This window comes from Phaenicophaeus curvirostris, chromosome 15, assembly GCF_032191515.1.
Source record: "Phaenicophaeus curvirostris isolate KB17595 chromosome 15, BPBGC_Pcur_1.0, whole genome shotgun sequence".
NCBI classification, from domain to species: Eukaryota; Metazoa; Chordata; class Aves; order Cuculiformes; family Cuculidae; genus Phaenicophaeus; species Phaenicophaeus curvirostris.
Window position 1 is genome coordinate 15923049 of NC_091406.1, and position 17929 is coordinate 15940977.

The 17929-nt window shown below is 38.1% G+C and overlaps 2 protein-coding genes across 2 annotated transcripts in view; one reads left to right on the forward strand and one right to left on the reverse strand.

The window, feature by feature from the left end:
- The window catches only part of INSYN2B (inhibitory synaptic factor family member 2B), a 37938-nt gene extending 24839 nt beyond the window's left edge, over nt 1–13099 (reverse strand). The window contains exon 1 of the mRNA XM_069869298.1: nt 12918–13099. The gene's annotated coding sequence lies outside the window, so the exon portion shown is untranslated. The remainder of the gene's footprint in view (nt 1–12917) is intronic.
- The window catches only part of DOCK2 (dedicator of cytokinesis 2), a 173439-nt gene that overhangs the window by 93182 nt on the left and 62328 nt on the right, over nt 1–17929 (forward strand). The window contains exons 28-29 of the mRNA XM_069869297.1: nt 14303–14401; nt 16146–16240. Of these exons, the coding sequence (XP_069725398.1) occupies nt 14303–14401; nt 16146–16240 (194 nt within the window). The remainder of the gene's footprint in view (nt 1–14302; nt 14402–16145; nt 16241–17929) is intronic.

A 17929-nucleotide genomic window follows, 5' to 3' on the forward strand; every position in this document is an offset into this window, starting at 1 on the left:
CCTCATATGTTGTGAAATATGTGAAATCCTGAGAAAGTAATAGCTAAGTTAATTACCATGGTAAATGCATGTGCCTTAAAATCACTTTCCCTGTGCTGTTTTAAGCAGAAGAATACAGAATGGCTCATGTAAATGAGTATTTTCCATGATTGTAGCATCTCAAGTGTGTTGGAGAAGAGAACAGCAATCTCTACTCTTAAGTGTCTACTCAATATGTAGCACGGCTTGTCTGCTTCAGTGTCCCTGGAACAAAGAACAACTGTCTTGGTTTTTGTGTTCCTGCAATGCTCTCCTGGGATCTGTTTTTGTGATGTCAGTAATTTTATAGAAGTCATTTCCTTTCTTAATTATGCTGTACAAGCAGTACATCGCCTTAGTTATTGTTGCAAAATTGTACTGGTTTTTATTTTAAACAGTAATTTCATTGTAAAAGGTCACCTGGGGAATAGCTTTAGGTTTAACTTGGGGAAGTAGCAGTCTGATTTGATGAAAATTTTGACATTTATTCCTGTATTATTAAGAAGATGTAAACCATCAAGCACGTAGGTAGTGTTAGTCTCATTTCAGACATCACTGGACATGCAGTTTTCTCAATGTTTTCCAGATGAAGTAGAATGAGACACACAATGACTACCTTGCCACAAAGTTGAGTGTGGCAGGCAGCCTCAGATCTGTTAGGGAAGCTTGGGTTCCCTTACCCTGGGTTAGCAAAAATGATTAGATATGCATTGTAGGTTTTTTCCCTTTTTTTTTGCCTTGTAAAATTTAAAACAAAACAAAACGCCAACACAAAAAATATTTATAGGACCTGCAAAAATATTACTGTGTGTAATCTCTCAATATTGCCATGATATTCTTCTTGCTATATGCCCAGGAAAAGCTTTATAAGTCAGGAATGTAAGGCTGTCTAACTAGCAGCCTACAGGTATGTATCTCCTTGTAGAACAGGTGTGATCTAATTATGTGGGAGTATCCTCTCCTTTTCCTTTTTGTTCTAAATTTCATAAGGTGATACAGATGTTTGTGTTCTTAGTTTTTGTTTCATGAAAAACTTCCAGAAAACCATAGGATTCACATAATTATGGTTGGTGCAATTATTACAGTTTCTCTATCTGTTACCAGACTGTGAAGAATCATAGAATCATAGAATAACCAGGTTGGAAGAGACCCACTGGATCATCGAGTCCAACCATTCCTATCAAACACTAAACCACGTCCCTTAGCACCTCATCCACCCGTCCCTTAAACACCTCCAGGGAAGGTGACTCAACCACCTCCCTGGGCAGCCTCTGCCAGTGCCCAATGACCCTTTCCGTGAAAAATTTTTTCCTAATGTCCAGCCTAAACCTCCCCTGGTGGAGCTTGAGGCCATTCCCTCTTGTCCTGTCCCCTGTCCCTTGGGAGAAGAGCCCAGCTCCCTCCTCTCCACAACCTCCTTTCAGGTAGTTGTAGAGAGCAATGAGGTCTCCCCTCAGCCTCCTCTTCTCCAGGCTAAACACCCCCAGCTCTCTCAGCCATTCCTCATAAGGCCTGTTCTCCAGCCCCCTCACCAGCTTTGTTGCCCTTCTCTGGACTCGCTCCAGAGCCTCAACATCCTTCTTGTGGTGAGGGGCCCAGAACTGAACACAGGATTCGAGGAGCGGTCTCACCAGTGCCGAGTACAGAGGGAGAAGAACCTCCCTGGACCTGCTGGTCACACCGTTTCTGATCCAAGCCAAGATGCCATTGGCCTTCTTGGCCAGCTGGGCCACTGCTGGCTCATGTTGAGTCGCTGTCAACCAGCACCCCCAGGTCTTTCTCCACCAGGTAGCCTTCTAGACAGACTTCTCCTAGTCTGTAGCTGCACAGGGTTGTTGTGCCCCAAGTGCAGGACCCGGCACTTGGCCTTGTTAAACCTCATGCCATTGGTCTCAGCCCAGCGGTCCAGCCTGTTCAGATCCCTTTGGAGCCTCCCTACCCTCCAGCAGATCGACACTTCCACCCAGCTTAGTGTCGTCCGCAAACTTGCTAAGGGTGCACTCGATGCCTTCATCCCGGTCATTGATAAAGACATTGAACAGGGCTGGACCCAGCACTGAGCCCTGGGGAACCCCACTTGTAACTGGCCTCCATTCTTCATGTCCCTGTGATAATACATAGGCTTGTGAATTAGGTTGTTTCCTCCTTCGCCTTGTCTTGAAATGCTGATGTGCCCCAAACCTGAGGAGGCAGCAGCAGACACACATTTGAGCAGGTGTTACGTTTGGGGTTTTTCAGCTGGTAACAGTGGCTCATTTAAACTACTCTGCCAGCCCACTGCCCATACCCTATATATTTGTTTCCCTCAGTTTCTTTGCCACTGAAGAGCCTCTTCCCTACACAGTGCTGTGAAATCCTCAATAAGATGTTCAACTTCTTCTCTCTCCACCCAAATCCTGGTGACTGTATTATACTGGTTTCCTGTTTTCATGGTTGATTACTCTATTATTCCAGAGCATCTGTGACTTGAGCTGAACAACCTGCTAAGTCCGGCCTAATGTTCTGGAACTGTCTAATTGCAGCACAATCATTTAGATTTTTATGATAATCTGGAAGGTGTAAAGGAGCTCCACTACTGTTCACATACTTCAAATTTCTTCCTTCACTACTGGCTTATTCATTTTGTATCATGTTGATGCCATATAAAGCATATTTTTTCTCTTCTCCTTTGGTTGTAAACTCCTTTTTGTCTTTCCTTTTTTTTTTTTTTTAACAAATGATTTGTTATTAGTTGCTATGCTTATTTAAATATTCAAACATTTATTGTACTTCACAATATCTGAGGTCAGGACATTGTACCAAGGAGAGACCAAATAAAAGTAGCTTTTGTCTTACACGGCTACAGTAACATTTGAAAAAAGGTAAATGTCCTTGGTATAGTAGTCAATGCTTTTTTGCAATGTATTTTATAAGTATAAGAAATTCCGTGGGAAAGACTGTACAGCATCTTGTGCCGTCTTCCTTTTTTACGAGAAAAGATACTCTGTGCTACTGAATTCCTGGCATTAAGCTCTGCAATTTAGTAAGTTCTAGTTTAACTTATAAAATATTAGCAGTATCCTTTAAAATAGAAACACGAGCAGAACAAGTTACTTATTTTTTCTTAAGAAAACATGCCTTGAAAATTGATAAGGATCTAAATGGGAAATTTAATTCTATTACCCATTGAAGTTAAATAACAGCATGAGAATCACTCCTAGTTTTCCAAAGTCTTTACTTAATTTTGTCAGGTTGCAACCGTAATTCTGAGCTCTCTCTCTGAATAGGAACCACACAATAGGTCACAAGACACAGGTTTAGGAATCTGTAATTTACCATTCAGCTCAAGGGGTTTATGCTAAGTTAAATGAGAAAAGAATTTGCTTATAAAACACACCATAATGATGTTGTCAAAAGGTTAGTTCTCTTAAAGTACTTTGAAAATTCTTTTGAATCTCTGGTGGTATAACATCTACCAGATGCTTGTTCTGTCCTTCAGCTCTATAGAGGTGATTGTGTAATAAATTCTTTCCTAAAAATGTCAAAACATGACTTGCTCTATAAACAGGTCATTTTGTATCATTTCAATCGACTGTTTTAATAAGGATGATTCTATGTACCATGATCTCATCAGCTTTTTTGAGCAGTTTCATATTTCTGAAACTGCTGTTAAATCTAATAGCATTAATATATGTGAAGGTGTAGGCTGCAACAGTTCCAATCATAAACTTTTTTTTTCTATGTGTTGTTAGATATATACTGATGCTCCCACACATTCTGAATTGCAGCGACTCATCATAAAAATAATAGCCTTAAGACTTTTTAGGAGATATGTACGCTAAATATCAAATGCATGACAAGTTATATTTTTCATATTTTCCATTTCTCTGGCATTCTGACTCATCGATCAAGCCTGCTTATATAGAACTGTTTCTGATTTTGTTTGTTTTCTGCTGGATATGCAATTCCCTATCATTTATCTACACTCATTGTTTTTCTGTTTGCTACATTAAGGAGAAGGTGTTAGCACCTTGGTTTGTAAGCAAGACAATCTATTTAGTTGAAATTCCGGTTTAGTGATTAGGAAAAATGAAAAAAAAACCCAAACAAAACCAAACTCAATCACTGCAAATAGCCCTGAATATTTTGGCAGTAAAGCAACATAAAGAAAGAAGATTTAGATGAGATGCAGGGAGGAATTTCTTCACTATGAGAGTGGGGAGGCCCTCGCCCAGGTTGCCCATGGAAGTTGTGGCAGCTCCATCCCTGGAAGTGTTCAAGGCCAGGTTGGATGGGGCTTGGGCAGCCTGATCCAGTGGGAGGTGTCCCTGCCCATGGCAGGAGGGGTGGAACAGGATGGACTTTAATGACCCTTCCAAGCCAAACCATTCTATGATTCTAAGTGTCTCTTTTGCCTATAGTTGTCATCCTCTGAAGCAGTTCATGTGGTCAGGTGACATAGCACCATAAAATATTTTGATTTTTCATGTTTGCTAGAAGTCTGAAGGTCCATTAGTATTTGGGCAGACCTGTTGTAACACAGTGCTGTTGTATATATTATATTCAACGTCTATGCTGAAGGTGTTCTGTGTTTGGGGTTTGTTTTGTGAGATAAATTTCAGGATGAAGGCATAATTTTGTCAGAAGTATTTAACGCCAAGGAAGCACGTGGATCGGCTTTGAGCAGCTCATGTGTGCAGCAAAAATCAAAGCACCAAGACAGGAATTAAGGCCAGTGTTTTGTCTTATGCTTGTGTAACAGTTTCTTCTGCCTTGCTTAGTGTGGAATGAGGGGAGAGGAGGGATGGGAAACGTGCACATGAACTGAGTGGCCCAGGAGGAACAGTTCAATCTTTTTTCTATTGCAGTTTCAGGATTTAGAGGCTTCTAGATTGCAGTCATGGAGCAACTAAGCGACAGTCATACTACTGATGGAGAATAAGCATATTCCCCAATTTTGTTATTCAAAGAAACTCCTATTACAATCTTCATCCTAGTTTTGTGTTAAGAAACAAATCCTGCTCTTGCTGGGCTGCTGCAGGGGGATTAAAGGAGCATCCCTTGTTCTGCCAGAGCCCAAGTATAACATGCTGGTATGCCACGATCCCTCCGGAACAGATGAGCATGTGCCCAGATTGCTCGTGCAGCCAATGTTCTTTTGGTAAAGTTCTTTCTGTTATCACAGTTCCAGCATTCTTTGTTTCTGTAGTTCTGTAACTGGAACAAAATCGACCAGGACGTCTTGGAAGTGGCACTTCTTACACAGAGCCACGCAATGTTCGTTTGGAAGCATGTGCAGAATATCCAGCAGAAGGTCATTCTGTAATTTTTGCAGTTTTATGCTTCCATGTTATAATGTGTTCCCATGGGATTTTGTGCCTTCACTGACTATTCTCTGTGGTTTGCACTAATCAGCTTCCCCAAGATTCAATATGGAAAGCGCTCTGTCTTAGAAAGATGAGGGTTTTTTTCGCTATCAACTTGGATTTTTAGCCAGTTACTCTGCTAACCACCCTCCAAAATTTCCTCCATGTTTAGAAATAGAGCTCACTATTACATAAAAATCAAAACCCGAATATAATCCTATCTTAGCTATAATCTGAATATTTTTCATGTTTCACATACAAAATAGAACTGTTCAATCACTGCTTATTGCTTCTTTAACTTTACTTTTAAATGAACATATGATTTCTGAGGCTTTGTCTCTGTTTTCATTGTGGCAGAGAGTAGCAACTTGACAGAACAATATGAAGTTCATGGAACGCCTTTCCATAGCCTGGCTGGCTTGTAAAGCTGTATAGTATTTTATCCTGCCTAGGAGTTATACAGTTAGGAAATGATATGAAATTGTATGCCTGCTGTGTTACAGAAACCAAGATTTATGTCAATGCGGCTTCTTTCCATGATGAAAAAGTCCACATTTCTGCAGACTGGATGCGTTTTACATCATTGTCTGTTGATGCAGTATGAATTCTTTTTAAACTCTCTGGGTATATCGATACTTCTACTGGAGCTCCGTACATGTGTGCTTGAATCTATTTCAATTCTTATTTTTTTCCCTACTGTATCTGTGAAGAAGCAGAAAGCAACTTTATTCTAATGAGAGTCCCTTTGCAATGGTGATGTTGGTAAACACTGGTGTTACCAGGGCAGCTTCAGAGCAGCTGCCTCTCCTTCCCCATTTATTTCAACTGTTTTGTTGCCAGAATCCTGTGTATCTTTGTGAAAGGTTCAGGATGTTTTGGGATTTTTTGTTTTGGTGCCCCTTCACACTTCCATTGTAGCAGTCCTGGAAAAACCTCTTTATAAACGTTTGTGTAATTTACTGAAGAATAAAGTGACAAACTAACTTCTTTTTTAAGACTGTCTGAGTGTGCAAGTTTGCTTTAAAGGAAAACATTAAGAGGTCTCCTGGCTCTAGCCAATGTTTGTTTACAGGAAATGTTGAGTATGTCTTTTGTTTACCCTTCACTGCCTCCACAGACCAGAACAGACTGTAGTTAGACAGCTTTCAACCTACAAGAACAGTAGTCAAAACAATTTCAAAATATAGAGGTAAAGAGGGATGATTATTCCTTAAAAAAAGCTATAAATGCAACAGTGGCTGATTAGCTCCTGTCATTTCTAGCGTGTTTTCATTGTTCATTTTACAGAACTGAACAAATTATCGGAGTAGCAGTACAACGCTTTTAATGGGGAAGGTGACAAATGACAATTGCAACTGCCAAGTTAAAAATGCTTCGGCATTAGTGTGCATTTAAAATATCAGGAAGAAGTACCAGGTTCCTCATGTACAAGTTTATCTTGTTGCTACAGCTGCTAAAAAAGGATTAGTATTTTAATATAAACTTAATTTTAATATCTCGGCAGCTTGGATCTTACGGCTCTCTTAGCTCTGTCTAAGTAAAAGGGCAGACTGTAACCTAGCAGAAGGGTTATCAGCCAGGTAAGGTGCTGCTGATTGTAATCTCAGCCTAGGAGGTAGCTGCGTAGTGCTGTTTGTAAATCTTTCAATTCTGTATTGCATCGAATTTGACAAAACAAATAGTTATTCTTCAAAAAACATCTCTGGTACTAAACTGAGTTAAAAGTTTTTCCATGAATATCTTCGGGATTTGGTGTGATTTAATGGCCTGATGACAAGAGGACGATGTGGTTTTAGAAGCTCAAGTGCAGCTGTCCTGTTGCTTAAAAAGAAATAATAAATAAAATCTTACATAATTTACAAGAAAATGGATTCCTTAGAGATTTAATTAATCCTAAACATACACTTCAGGTAGGTTTCTTAGTGCAGTGGGTGAGATCTATTGGAAAATTATTTTCATTTGCTCTTATTTTCTCCGTAAGATCAATTTAAAAGCAAGAGAAAAGTTTCTGGAGCTATATGACTTTTAGCAGTTTTATGAAGAACTATTATTATGAGGCTTTGTTTTAGCCATTCACAAATATATTGTATTATCCACATCTCTGATCATGCAGTTGAAGTTTAATTTAATTTTTCTGTCTTCAGTGAGTGCAGCTGAAAAAGAACAAAATCAATTAAAGGGTGACTTAGTTCTGGGAAAAAGGAGGTGGCTCTGTTTAATTGTAAGGAAGTGAATCAGCAACAAAGACATCATTCATCTTCACAATATGTGTAAATTCAAATTATATGGCTTAGAAATAAAAGATGTTACTGCACTTTAATGAATTTAAATTTCTCTTTTTGCCTTTTTCTCTTCTATGCAGTTGCTGATCTCCCTTGCAGACAGTGTGCTTTGCATTGTAGTCCTGTGTAGTTGGCAATTCCCAATTTTCTGCTCATGAGTACTGCACCTCTGGGCAGGAGACTAGCTCCAGATCATCCCAGCCACTGTATCGCTTCCTTCAAGTCTCCAGTTTGGTTTCCAGCCCTTTTCAATGCAGGAGACTGGTCAAGCTTTACTACAATAAATCATAGACTCATAATATAGTTTGGGTTGTAAGGGACCTTAAAGATCATCCAGTTCCAACCCCCTGCCATGGGCAGGGACACCTCCCACTAGAGCAGGCTGCCCAAACAAACTGGAGAGAATATTTTTCATCTTGTTCTTTCCTTCTGTTTTGTTTGTGTGTTGTTATTACTGTGCAATACTAACAGCATCATCTTTAACATAGGACATAGTGCATGGGGCCACCTGGCAGGACAAGCCATGCTTTGCCAACTTGACTGACCATCTGGTTCAGTAGCATCAGGGAGATGGAACAGCACCTCAAATAAGAAATAGGCAGCCTGACAGCACTTGGGATACTTGGGATTCTCAGGGATATCTTGTGTACTGGGACAGGATATTTCTTCTGGCCTGTGAGACCAGTCTAGAAACTAGCTGGAGTAGTTGTGGTGAACTAATTGGTGGATTGCAGAGATTCCTGAAGGCAAGGATAGAATATTTCATCTGATAGGGCAGAGCTGAGATTGGGAGTGTTGAAGCAGTGGTTAAGTGAGGAGGTAAACCAGCTGATTTAGTTGGTAACCAGGCTCTGGGCAAGCTAGTTAAATTTGCAAGCAGTGACTGCTCATTCGAAATGATTGTCTTCTTACTTCAGACTGAAAAGATGTTATCCATAATTTATTGGTACATACACCTTGAAGATGAACACAGTGTTAATATTCTGAAAAAAGTGGTGAGTTATACAACTGCATTTGAGCATAGACTTAAGCACAGGTTAAATAAATTGCCATAGAGTTTTCATCCTAACCAGAAGACTGTAGTTGAAAATCTGGAGTGGATTTACGGCATAAAACCAGCTAAGAAACCAAACCCAGCAGCAGCAGCAAAAACACTGCAAATAATGAAAAAAAAAATCTTCTTTTTTTTGAATCATAGAACCATAGAATCACCAGGTTGGAAGAGACCCACCAGATCATTGAGGCCAACCATTCCTATCAAACACTAAACCATGTCCCTCAGCGCCTCGTCCACCCGTGCCTTAAACACCTCCAGGGAAGGTGACTCAACCACCTCCCTGGGCAGACTGTTAATACTGCTGGGAAATTAACACAAAGTTAAAAAGAAATACATAAAAATAAATGGCAAAAGATATATTCTAAGAAAACACATGCTACTTTTATCATACTATAAACCACTGTCTTACTATTTTTATTGAGGTCCGAAAAAGTTTTAAATGGTATTATTTTGAAATTGCCTTGATTGTTTAACTTGTAACATATCTTTAAATCTTACAGAGTAGCTGCTATTGCTATTACACTGTGTTACAAAACTATCCTATATTTTTTCATGTGGTGATCTGCTGGTTTTGTAGTTTTGACCCTTTTGGCTAAATGATATGAATATAAAGAAAGCAGCAGAACAAGCTAAATCAGCCCAGCATGCTTTCAGTCAGAAATCAAAAGCTGTCAAGTGAGATGTGCAAACAGGATGCCTAAGCTTGTGTTCAGTCAGCTATACAAGATGAGACAGAACCAATGAACTGTATGAAGGCATAAATGGAAAAACAATAACTCAGATCTACTAAGAGTAGATGAATCTGTTATTGTAAATTAATTATTAGTAAGATGCACTTATAGGCAAGCTGTGTGTACTAGTAGCTATTTCCTATTTCAGACCTACTCTATGCATCTGAGGAATCCTCTAGGTTGTTGCATAGCAGCCTGTTCTAATGTTTTCACTTTTACCATTTTTACAGCTAGGAACAATACAGTTTAGGTCAGCAGATGCACTGGCAGTGACATTTATTTCTGTGGAAGAAACAGGACTGCTTTAGCAGGTCACTTCAAATTCTGCTGCTTTTTTCCTTTCAGAGTTGTGTTGTTCAGTGTTTGCATAGTAAGATCAGGATGTTTGTGCTATCCTCTACCTATGTCCCAGTTCTCAGGCTTAGTGTGTTTTTCTGAGGAACTGTGACTTCAAACCACTGTGGTTCTTTGAGTTATCACTGAGCATCTTCCATAATTTTCTGATAATCATTCTGCTCTTTAGCTCATGACACTAACCAGGTGTGATGACTCAATAATTCTGTGAACACAGGGTATCAGGAGGCCTTCTCAATTAAGTGCTTGTGCTACAACATAGATATTGATGATTTTTAATGTTAAATTGAAACAGTTGATTGATCAGCTTTTCTTTAATTACACTAAAAATAACCCATCCATCACTTCTCTACCAGGAAGACTTTTGCACTTGTTTCTGAGTAAACAATGAGGAGAGAACTCCTTGGCCTGTAGAAATTCTCAGTCACCCTTTTTATGTGGACTATGTTAGCAATTACTGCTGCCAATGTATGATGAGCTTTCAAACTACTGGCTTAACCTCAAAGGGAGTTCAGGATTAAACCTAATCTGTGTAGTGCGGTTGCTTCATACACTGCAAAAATGTTGAGTATTCTGGATAAGTTTCTCTGCCCAATACAAAAAAACTGCATTAATCAAATGTAAACCCTCAATAGTAAATATAGGGTTACAGAGTGTGAGGCTGGCAGTACATAAAGGAGACTTCTTACCTGATATTAACTGTGAGGGAAAGTAAACTGACTATTTAAAACATCCAGTGTTCTGCTAAAAGGGGCATATAAAAATAATGACATTATCTTAGGCCTTCAGAAGTCTTTGAATTATTAGGAATTATTTGCTTTTCTATTTTCTCTGCTTTTTAATCATGTATGTTTGTTTATATATTTAAACTCTAAGTTGGTAAATCATTGTGTTGAGGATAAATGTTACTGAAGTGCCTACATGAGATAAATATCCTCCTTCATCCTTCCAGAAGTACACCTGCATGAAGATTACCTATCCTACAGTCACTGAAATAGTTCTGCTACATTAGACCAAGCGCAGCTTCACTTTACATAATTTCTTTTGCTGTTTGTTTTTCCAGTGCATTTGCTTTATTTATTCTTGTGGTGCTAGTATTATTTGAAGTTACTACGGCAACCTGTCACCCTCTGCTATTATAAACTATGCTGGGATTTCGTTGCTAGGTATTGAAGTTTGTCATCTTACTCATATGACCCTAATGTTTTTTCAGTTGATTCTTTTCCTGTGCATGGTGCATCCACAGCTAATACGCACTTTAACAGCAGTGGAAAAGATTCTGCGTTCTTTCCCCTTGACCTTAAAAAGCCCTCTTTGTTTTGCAGAATATGTTTATGATCCTGTCTGATATACTTGGGATACACTCAACCAAATCAGCTTTTCTTTTACATTAGCCACTATTTTGCAGGGTTTATACTGAAGTTATCCAGCATTACAATAATTTAAATTCATTAATAATTCTGTTTGTATTACGTGGGCAAGGAGTTTCAATGTTTCATGAGACATGGTCTCCTCTGCCCTTTTCTTTGACTACCTGCTTACTCGTGTTCCAGCTGCTGATAGAAGTGCAGTGTTCATATTACTGTTTTCCTTATTTCTTTATCTGTTTTTTGAAAGGTTGTCAGCCAACTGGTTAATTAAAAAATCAGAATTGAGTGTTATTTCTGTTCCAGGTTCTTTTACATTGAAGTGGAAATGAATGTTATGCTGGAAAACATGCATTTTATTATGTCACTTTGTAGTAGTGCTGTGTTATTTCTGTTAGTTTCTCTGTCAGTGTTCTCTTATCAGTGAAGTGTTTACCTCAATACATTTATTTGTTATACATTTGACCTAATTGTAATCAAGCTGTTCGGCTGTAATTCACAGGATAAATCCTCACAAGCTTCAGCACAGCGTGACTTGTTAGGATTCTTTCTTAAGAACTTCTCTGCCACGACTTGTTTTATACTGTTCAATCTCTATGTACAGTGCTCGACTTTAATGTAACAAATGTTTGAATCATAAGCATTAGGTGATTAGGTGTTAGTCTGAATTTCTTCTGTCCATCTAGTAAGAATGCATTCTGCATTCTGAGTGTAATAGATTCTTCTTGTGCAGAACTTGCTGTATTTTCAAGCTGTTCATGCTCCGTGCTCATTCTATTAAGAGGTACTCTAACAGCATAGAAGAATTTCAGTGAATACATAGAGATATTTGCAGATTTGATCACGGCTCTTTATGGTCCTGTATTACACTTAAGTTCTGTCATTGAGGATGGTGATGCTAAGGGCGCATGAGTACTTGAAAGACCTGAGGCTGCATCTGGGAGCCCAATCTTCATTGCTGGCGTTTGGGGATTAGGAAGGAGGGGCAAGCTTTTACCCTATAAAGAAGCTGGCAGATAATTTCTAATAGTTGAGATTGTTGGCAAGAAAATTACTAAAGACAAAACAGAGTGTATTTTCCTGCTTTACAGTTACGTGGACGTGATGGAGGAAGTTTTTATAGCAAACTAGCTGTACTGTCACCTTCTTTTTCATGTATCACTCAGTCCCACTGATGTGAATTTGACAGGTTTGGTGTGAGGTACCGGCCAGCAATATGTGATCTTTGCTTATGGCTCTTTTCAATAATCAAGCCATATCATCTGTTAATTTTAATATCACCATATCCAGTTACTAAAAATAGGCACTTATGCTCTACCGTTGTCACAGATATAGCTAGATATATTTCAGAAGTTGCTTTCAACAAAAGACATAACCTTCAAGTCTTTATGCCTTTAAGAAACATAATAAATCTACTCAATGCTTCTGAAGAAATGCTGCTTATTTCAGGAAGTGATTATTTAACATGAGTATAGGAAGGCATTCTGTGGTAAATGTTTAACTACTAAAAATACAAGCTGTTTTTCATGTACAATTCTCTAACTTCAGTCAGTAATTTTTCTCAAAATCAAGACATCAGAAGAAAAAAACCCATGCAATTTCATTACTGAAACCTTTGCAATTCATTATCACTTTCAGCTATACATTTAACATCACAGAAAAGGTTTGTCTGATCCGTAACTCTCAAAGTGAACAACTACAGTAGGAAAACCAGTATTTCGTTTTAGAAGAGCATCAGTACCCGAGAACACACAAATCCTTACCTGAAAGCTTTAGGTTTACCTGCAGAAAACGTGTCTTCTTAATCTTAAAAAGTAGGCAAGCCTCTCACTAGTACTAATGTACTCCAAAATAAGGTAAAATAGGTCCTTTATATTGTCATTTTCACGGTTTATGTGCAAGAAGTGTGTTGAGTCCGTTCACGTAGGAATAAATAAATAAAAAAAGGCAGTACAAACTGAACAGCAGCTAACATATGAAAGTAAAAGACCTCTAGTGGCCATAACGTGAAATTAAAGAAGGATTCCCTTCTCTAAGGGGTCGACAAAATGGTTGGGGATGATAAACTGCAGCCGATACTCTGGTACCGTGTCTTTGTTGCCTCTCTGATGTAAGAGTAAGTATAGAGTGAATTAGAAGGATAAAGCCAATCTGACCAGGTGGAAATGAAATTCTGGTCGGAGCGGCTCGGGAATCCCTTTTATCAATTTTAAAACACTTTGATGAGAAGGTCCAAGTAAACTTTGAAAATTATTTTGCTTGCTTATCTACTTTATAGTCTTTTATTTTAATAAAATGAAAGCAGTTAAAGCAGTCTCACTTTTGAAACAATATATTAACTTCAGCAAATTATAAGGCATCAATAAGCAGGATTCTTCCCTGTCTTAAAGGAAAATTGCAAATTATTAACTCACTATTACTGCGTGAGAGATAAGTGGCTTTGTGACTTGGAGTAAATTCCAGAGAAAGCCGAGGATTATAAATCATTTTATATCTTTTACTATTTGTGCTTTAGAAATTGATAAAAATATTTCCTTTGGAGAAGTTTGAGAAGATTGAGTCACCTTCCCTGGAGGCGTTTAAGGCACGGGTGGACGAGGTGCTGAGGGATATGGTTTAGTGTTTGGTAGGAACGGTTGGACTCGGTGATCTGGTGGGTCTCTTCCAACCTGGTTATTCTGTGATTCTGTGATTCTGTGATTTGCAAGATGAAAGTAACAGTATTTCTGCAGAAGTTTAAAAAGCCATTCTAAAACTCTATAAAGCACCTACAGAATGTAAAAAAAGTCCTTTCTTGCAGTACTTCTTCCTATGAACAGCCTGTGTTTCCAGAAAATGTTGATGCTAAAGTATTTTTTTCCTATGAATTCATAATAGAAGAATCCTGGGGAATGTTGCACATCTTTTAGGAGTCTTAAGTAATTTATCTAAAAGGTTTGCTAGTCACCACATGTATTTCCATGCAGCATTTCATAAATAAGGCAGCTTTCTCACCAGAGCCTGCTCTTTCATCTGGGCTTGAAAAAACTCAAATACTATTTTGTTTTTACTTATGTAAAAGGCATTAGAGTATTTCAGCTTGAGAAAAAATATAATCCAGTATCTACAGTAATCTCTGTGTGTTGAGTTCTCTCTGATTTTCTTTCAGAGTCATTTTGTGGCATGCATGACAGCTATCTTAAACCAGATGAACAACCAGCATTATTCAGTTTACATTGAAACTTTCCAGACAAGTTCAGAACTAGTGGTGAGTACTGAGTAATCATGGAGCTGATAAACGATTTTACATCTTTTATTTCTCGTGAAAAACGTCTAGTATTCTTTTGGAGTATCTTGTCTGACTCTTCCTAGAGTGAAGTTTGTTTCTCTGTTTTCTGCCTCTAAGTCATTGTGTTGCCCCCTCTCTTCCAAGGATGACCTTGAACAATACTGTAATCAGAAATTTGGAAAGATATTAATGTCACTGTTGTTCACTCTAGCACTGAGATGGTAATATTATAATCGGGAGTAAGTAATGGTATCTTTGTGTTACACTATTCTGAGGAGGAAAAAAAAAACCCAAAACAACAAAAAGCAACAAAAGCTGCCCTCAACTAACTTAACCGTCGCTCCGCACTTTGCCTGACGTGACCAATTTCCACTTTTCATTTTCATTTTTGAGTCTGCTCCTGGCCCAGGTTATGTTGTACGCTAAAAGCTGTAAATGCCTTATTATTGCAATCCTACTTTATGCCAGTTGTTTCTGGCATAGTCCAATGATACTTGGTGTATTTTCTAGTTTGCACCAGTGGTCACTGTGTTCTTGAAGGTTTCAGTCTGTCCTTTTATACTCCTGACATAACTCTGAAATATGTCTGTGTATTGGCAAAGGTTTTGATTACACCATCGACAGTTAGTCCATGGAGGCAATATTTTCAGTTGACAGGATTTGTCTATTTTCCTTTCTTTTTTCAAGTCAGAGTGGTGCCATAACACAAATACTAACAAATCAAACCTCAGGTCACTCTTGCAATTCTTCACGTGCTTTAGTTTAATTGAAAATGTAGCAGTATTATAACATAATTTCAGCTTCCAAGCAGATTGAGTTCTTGGTCCTAGAAGTTTTAGTAGTCCTTAAACTACTGCAACAGTTCTGCAGAAGAAAAAAATTAATAAGAAAGACAATATATCGATATATTCAATGGATTTGCTGTTTTTAAAGGCATTGCTTTGTTGTCTTCTCTTTTTTTCCCATCCTGCAAGTATATATCATTGAAGATGACAAAGATTTATTTTTGAATGATACCATTGAGAGCTATTGTTCACTTCGTTCTCTGTATGTAATATGACAAGAAGGAGTACAAACTTGGCAGAGAGCTGCTTGTGAGGTTTTGGTAATAAATGATGATATTTCAACTTGCCAGTCTTGCAGACTTTGAGGTGACTTGCTTAGAAGTTCAAGGGTAAAACCGCATATGTGTGCTCTACGTGAAGTAGACCTGAAATGATTGTTTTCATTTTATTTAAGTTCACTAAACAGTGATCTGTAAAACTTCTAGGAGAAGAAATAGTGTTTGTTTTGTTTGAAAACTTAATTGTCACTGCCTTCAATTTTTAATTTGGAATACTGAGTTTGGATTAACTGGACTAAGCAAAAAATGACATGTTTTTTAAGCTTATTCATTCTTTATGCATAGCGACACTGTTTTGCTAATTAATAAAAAATTCAGCAACTGTACTCCAAAGTACTATGCATTTTTTCTTGGCATTCATTTATGTCTTATCTTTTCTTAAGAGACTAGTATAATGACTTTTAGCTTTCATTTGAAATCAGAGATTGCTGTTTTACAGGACTTCAGGTCCAGTCTCAGGCTTACTGATATCACCAGGAATTTTTTCATTGACTTCACTAGGACTAGAGTGGAGCCCACCATCTTAGTTCCTTAATCATAGTAGGGACTCTTTAACTTCATGTCACACAGTCATAGACTTCCTGTATTTTGTTTTTCTAGGATTTCTTGATGGAAACATTCATTATGTTCAAAGATCTCATTGGAAAGAATGTTTATCCTTCAGACTGGATGGCAATGAGCATGGTGCAGAACAGGTAAAATGGGGCTGGAGGATAAGTGCTCGTATTCCACGTGCCTGTGAGAAGTGAACTCATTTCATATCCCACAAAAAAGTTTTCTGTGCAGTTTAAGATGATTACACCATTCCAGTGTGGTGAATGCCAACGAGGTCACCATGTGAAGTAATTTACTGACAACAGATTAAATACCTACCTGCCTCTGCTTTAAGTCCACCTAGAATGAAAAGGGGGGAATAAAGTTTCATTTAACAGTATGATCTCCATGTTGACAGTCAACAGAAGCCAAATTGTAAGAGACTTATTGCATCTTAACTGTACAATTTCTGCAGAGGGTTAGAATTTCCTCACTAATATGTCAGCAAGTTTGTTGTGATGCAAGGATTATCAAACACAGTTTTCTTTACGAAGATATATGGTTGCTTGGGTTGCTAAAAGGTCAGCTGATAAAGACCAAGTCTTTAATCACAATGCAGTCCTCATCCACAATAGTTACTGTAGCTCATACTATTAAGGAAATGTATTATTATGTTCCAGAACATTTTGGGGTTTCATCATGATTGGTTACTTCAAACTCAAGTACATTGCCTCTGTAGAAAAAGAAGGCATCAAAAGAAAAGTTTGTATAATCACATTTACTCTGCTTCCCTGTTGTTTGCTCTGTGCGAGCTTGTTGAATACTCCTATATTATAAAATTGACTGAAGGAAATATCTTTTGGACATGAGCTGTGCAGATCACACAGAGTTACCCACAGCTATAATCTATCCAGTTTGGAGTCACCATAAATGATGGGAGGGATAAACAAAGTATTGATTGATCTCTGCTAAGCCACAGGACCACTGCTGTCTTGATGTCAGGATTGCAAGTAGTGTAAGTGGAGTTTCACATCATACAGATTTTGGTGCCACCCGAGCTCTTTTAAATTTATCATTGCCGTATCATGTGATGCTGAATTGGAAAGAAAAGAGAGGTGATCTTTGTGCACCTCCACTGTTGATAATGGCTTTAGACAGCTGGCTTAGGCCAGCGTGTCGCAGATTCCTTCAGCGTATCCTTGAAATATTGCTTGTTTGAAGAAGAAGGAAATGTTCTTCCCTTGAGGTGTGTGTTGTTTTTTATTGTGGGCATCAGTTAGAAATGAATGGTTTTGGCAACAAGGAACAGCCAGTATGTAGGGCACAGACAGGCTATGTGAGGATTCATTTCCTAATAATTGTTCATAGCCATTCTGACATATACTGACTTTTCTTTTTGTGTCTCCAGTCTCTAACAGAGGAAAGCAAGAGGGAGTTGGTCTGAGAATGCAGAGTAAAATAAACAGCTGCTCTAAGAAAATTAACTTGGTTCAGTTTGTTTTCTTGTTTAAATTCTAGGTGAGAGAGATTTTCCTCAAAATTTGAACAGAGAGGTTTTATAAGCATCTGCATATGTAAAAAATCTAATAAAAGAGTAGCTGTGAGCATGTGACCACCTTACCGTTTGGATTTTTTTTTATTTGCTAGATTTCCTTCTTTTTATACTTAGTGGAAATCATGGCTAAAAATCTTGTTGAAAGGCATCTGGATTTGGGGAAGAAAATACACTTCATTTGCCTTTTTCTTTATTTGTGTGTTGCCTTCGGAGCTGAACAACTTATTGCTTCTTGTTCTCAAAGAAACACTTTGACTTTATACGCTGGCTAGGAAATGAATATGCTTTATTTTTT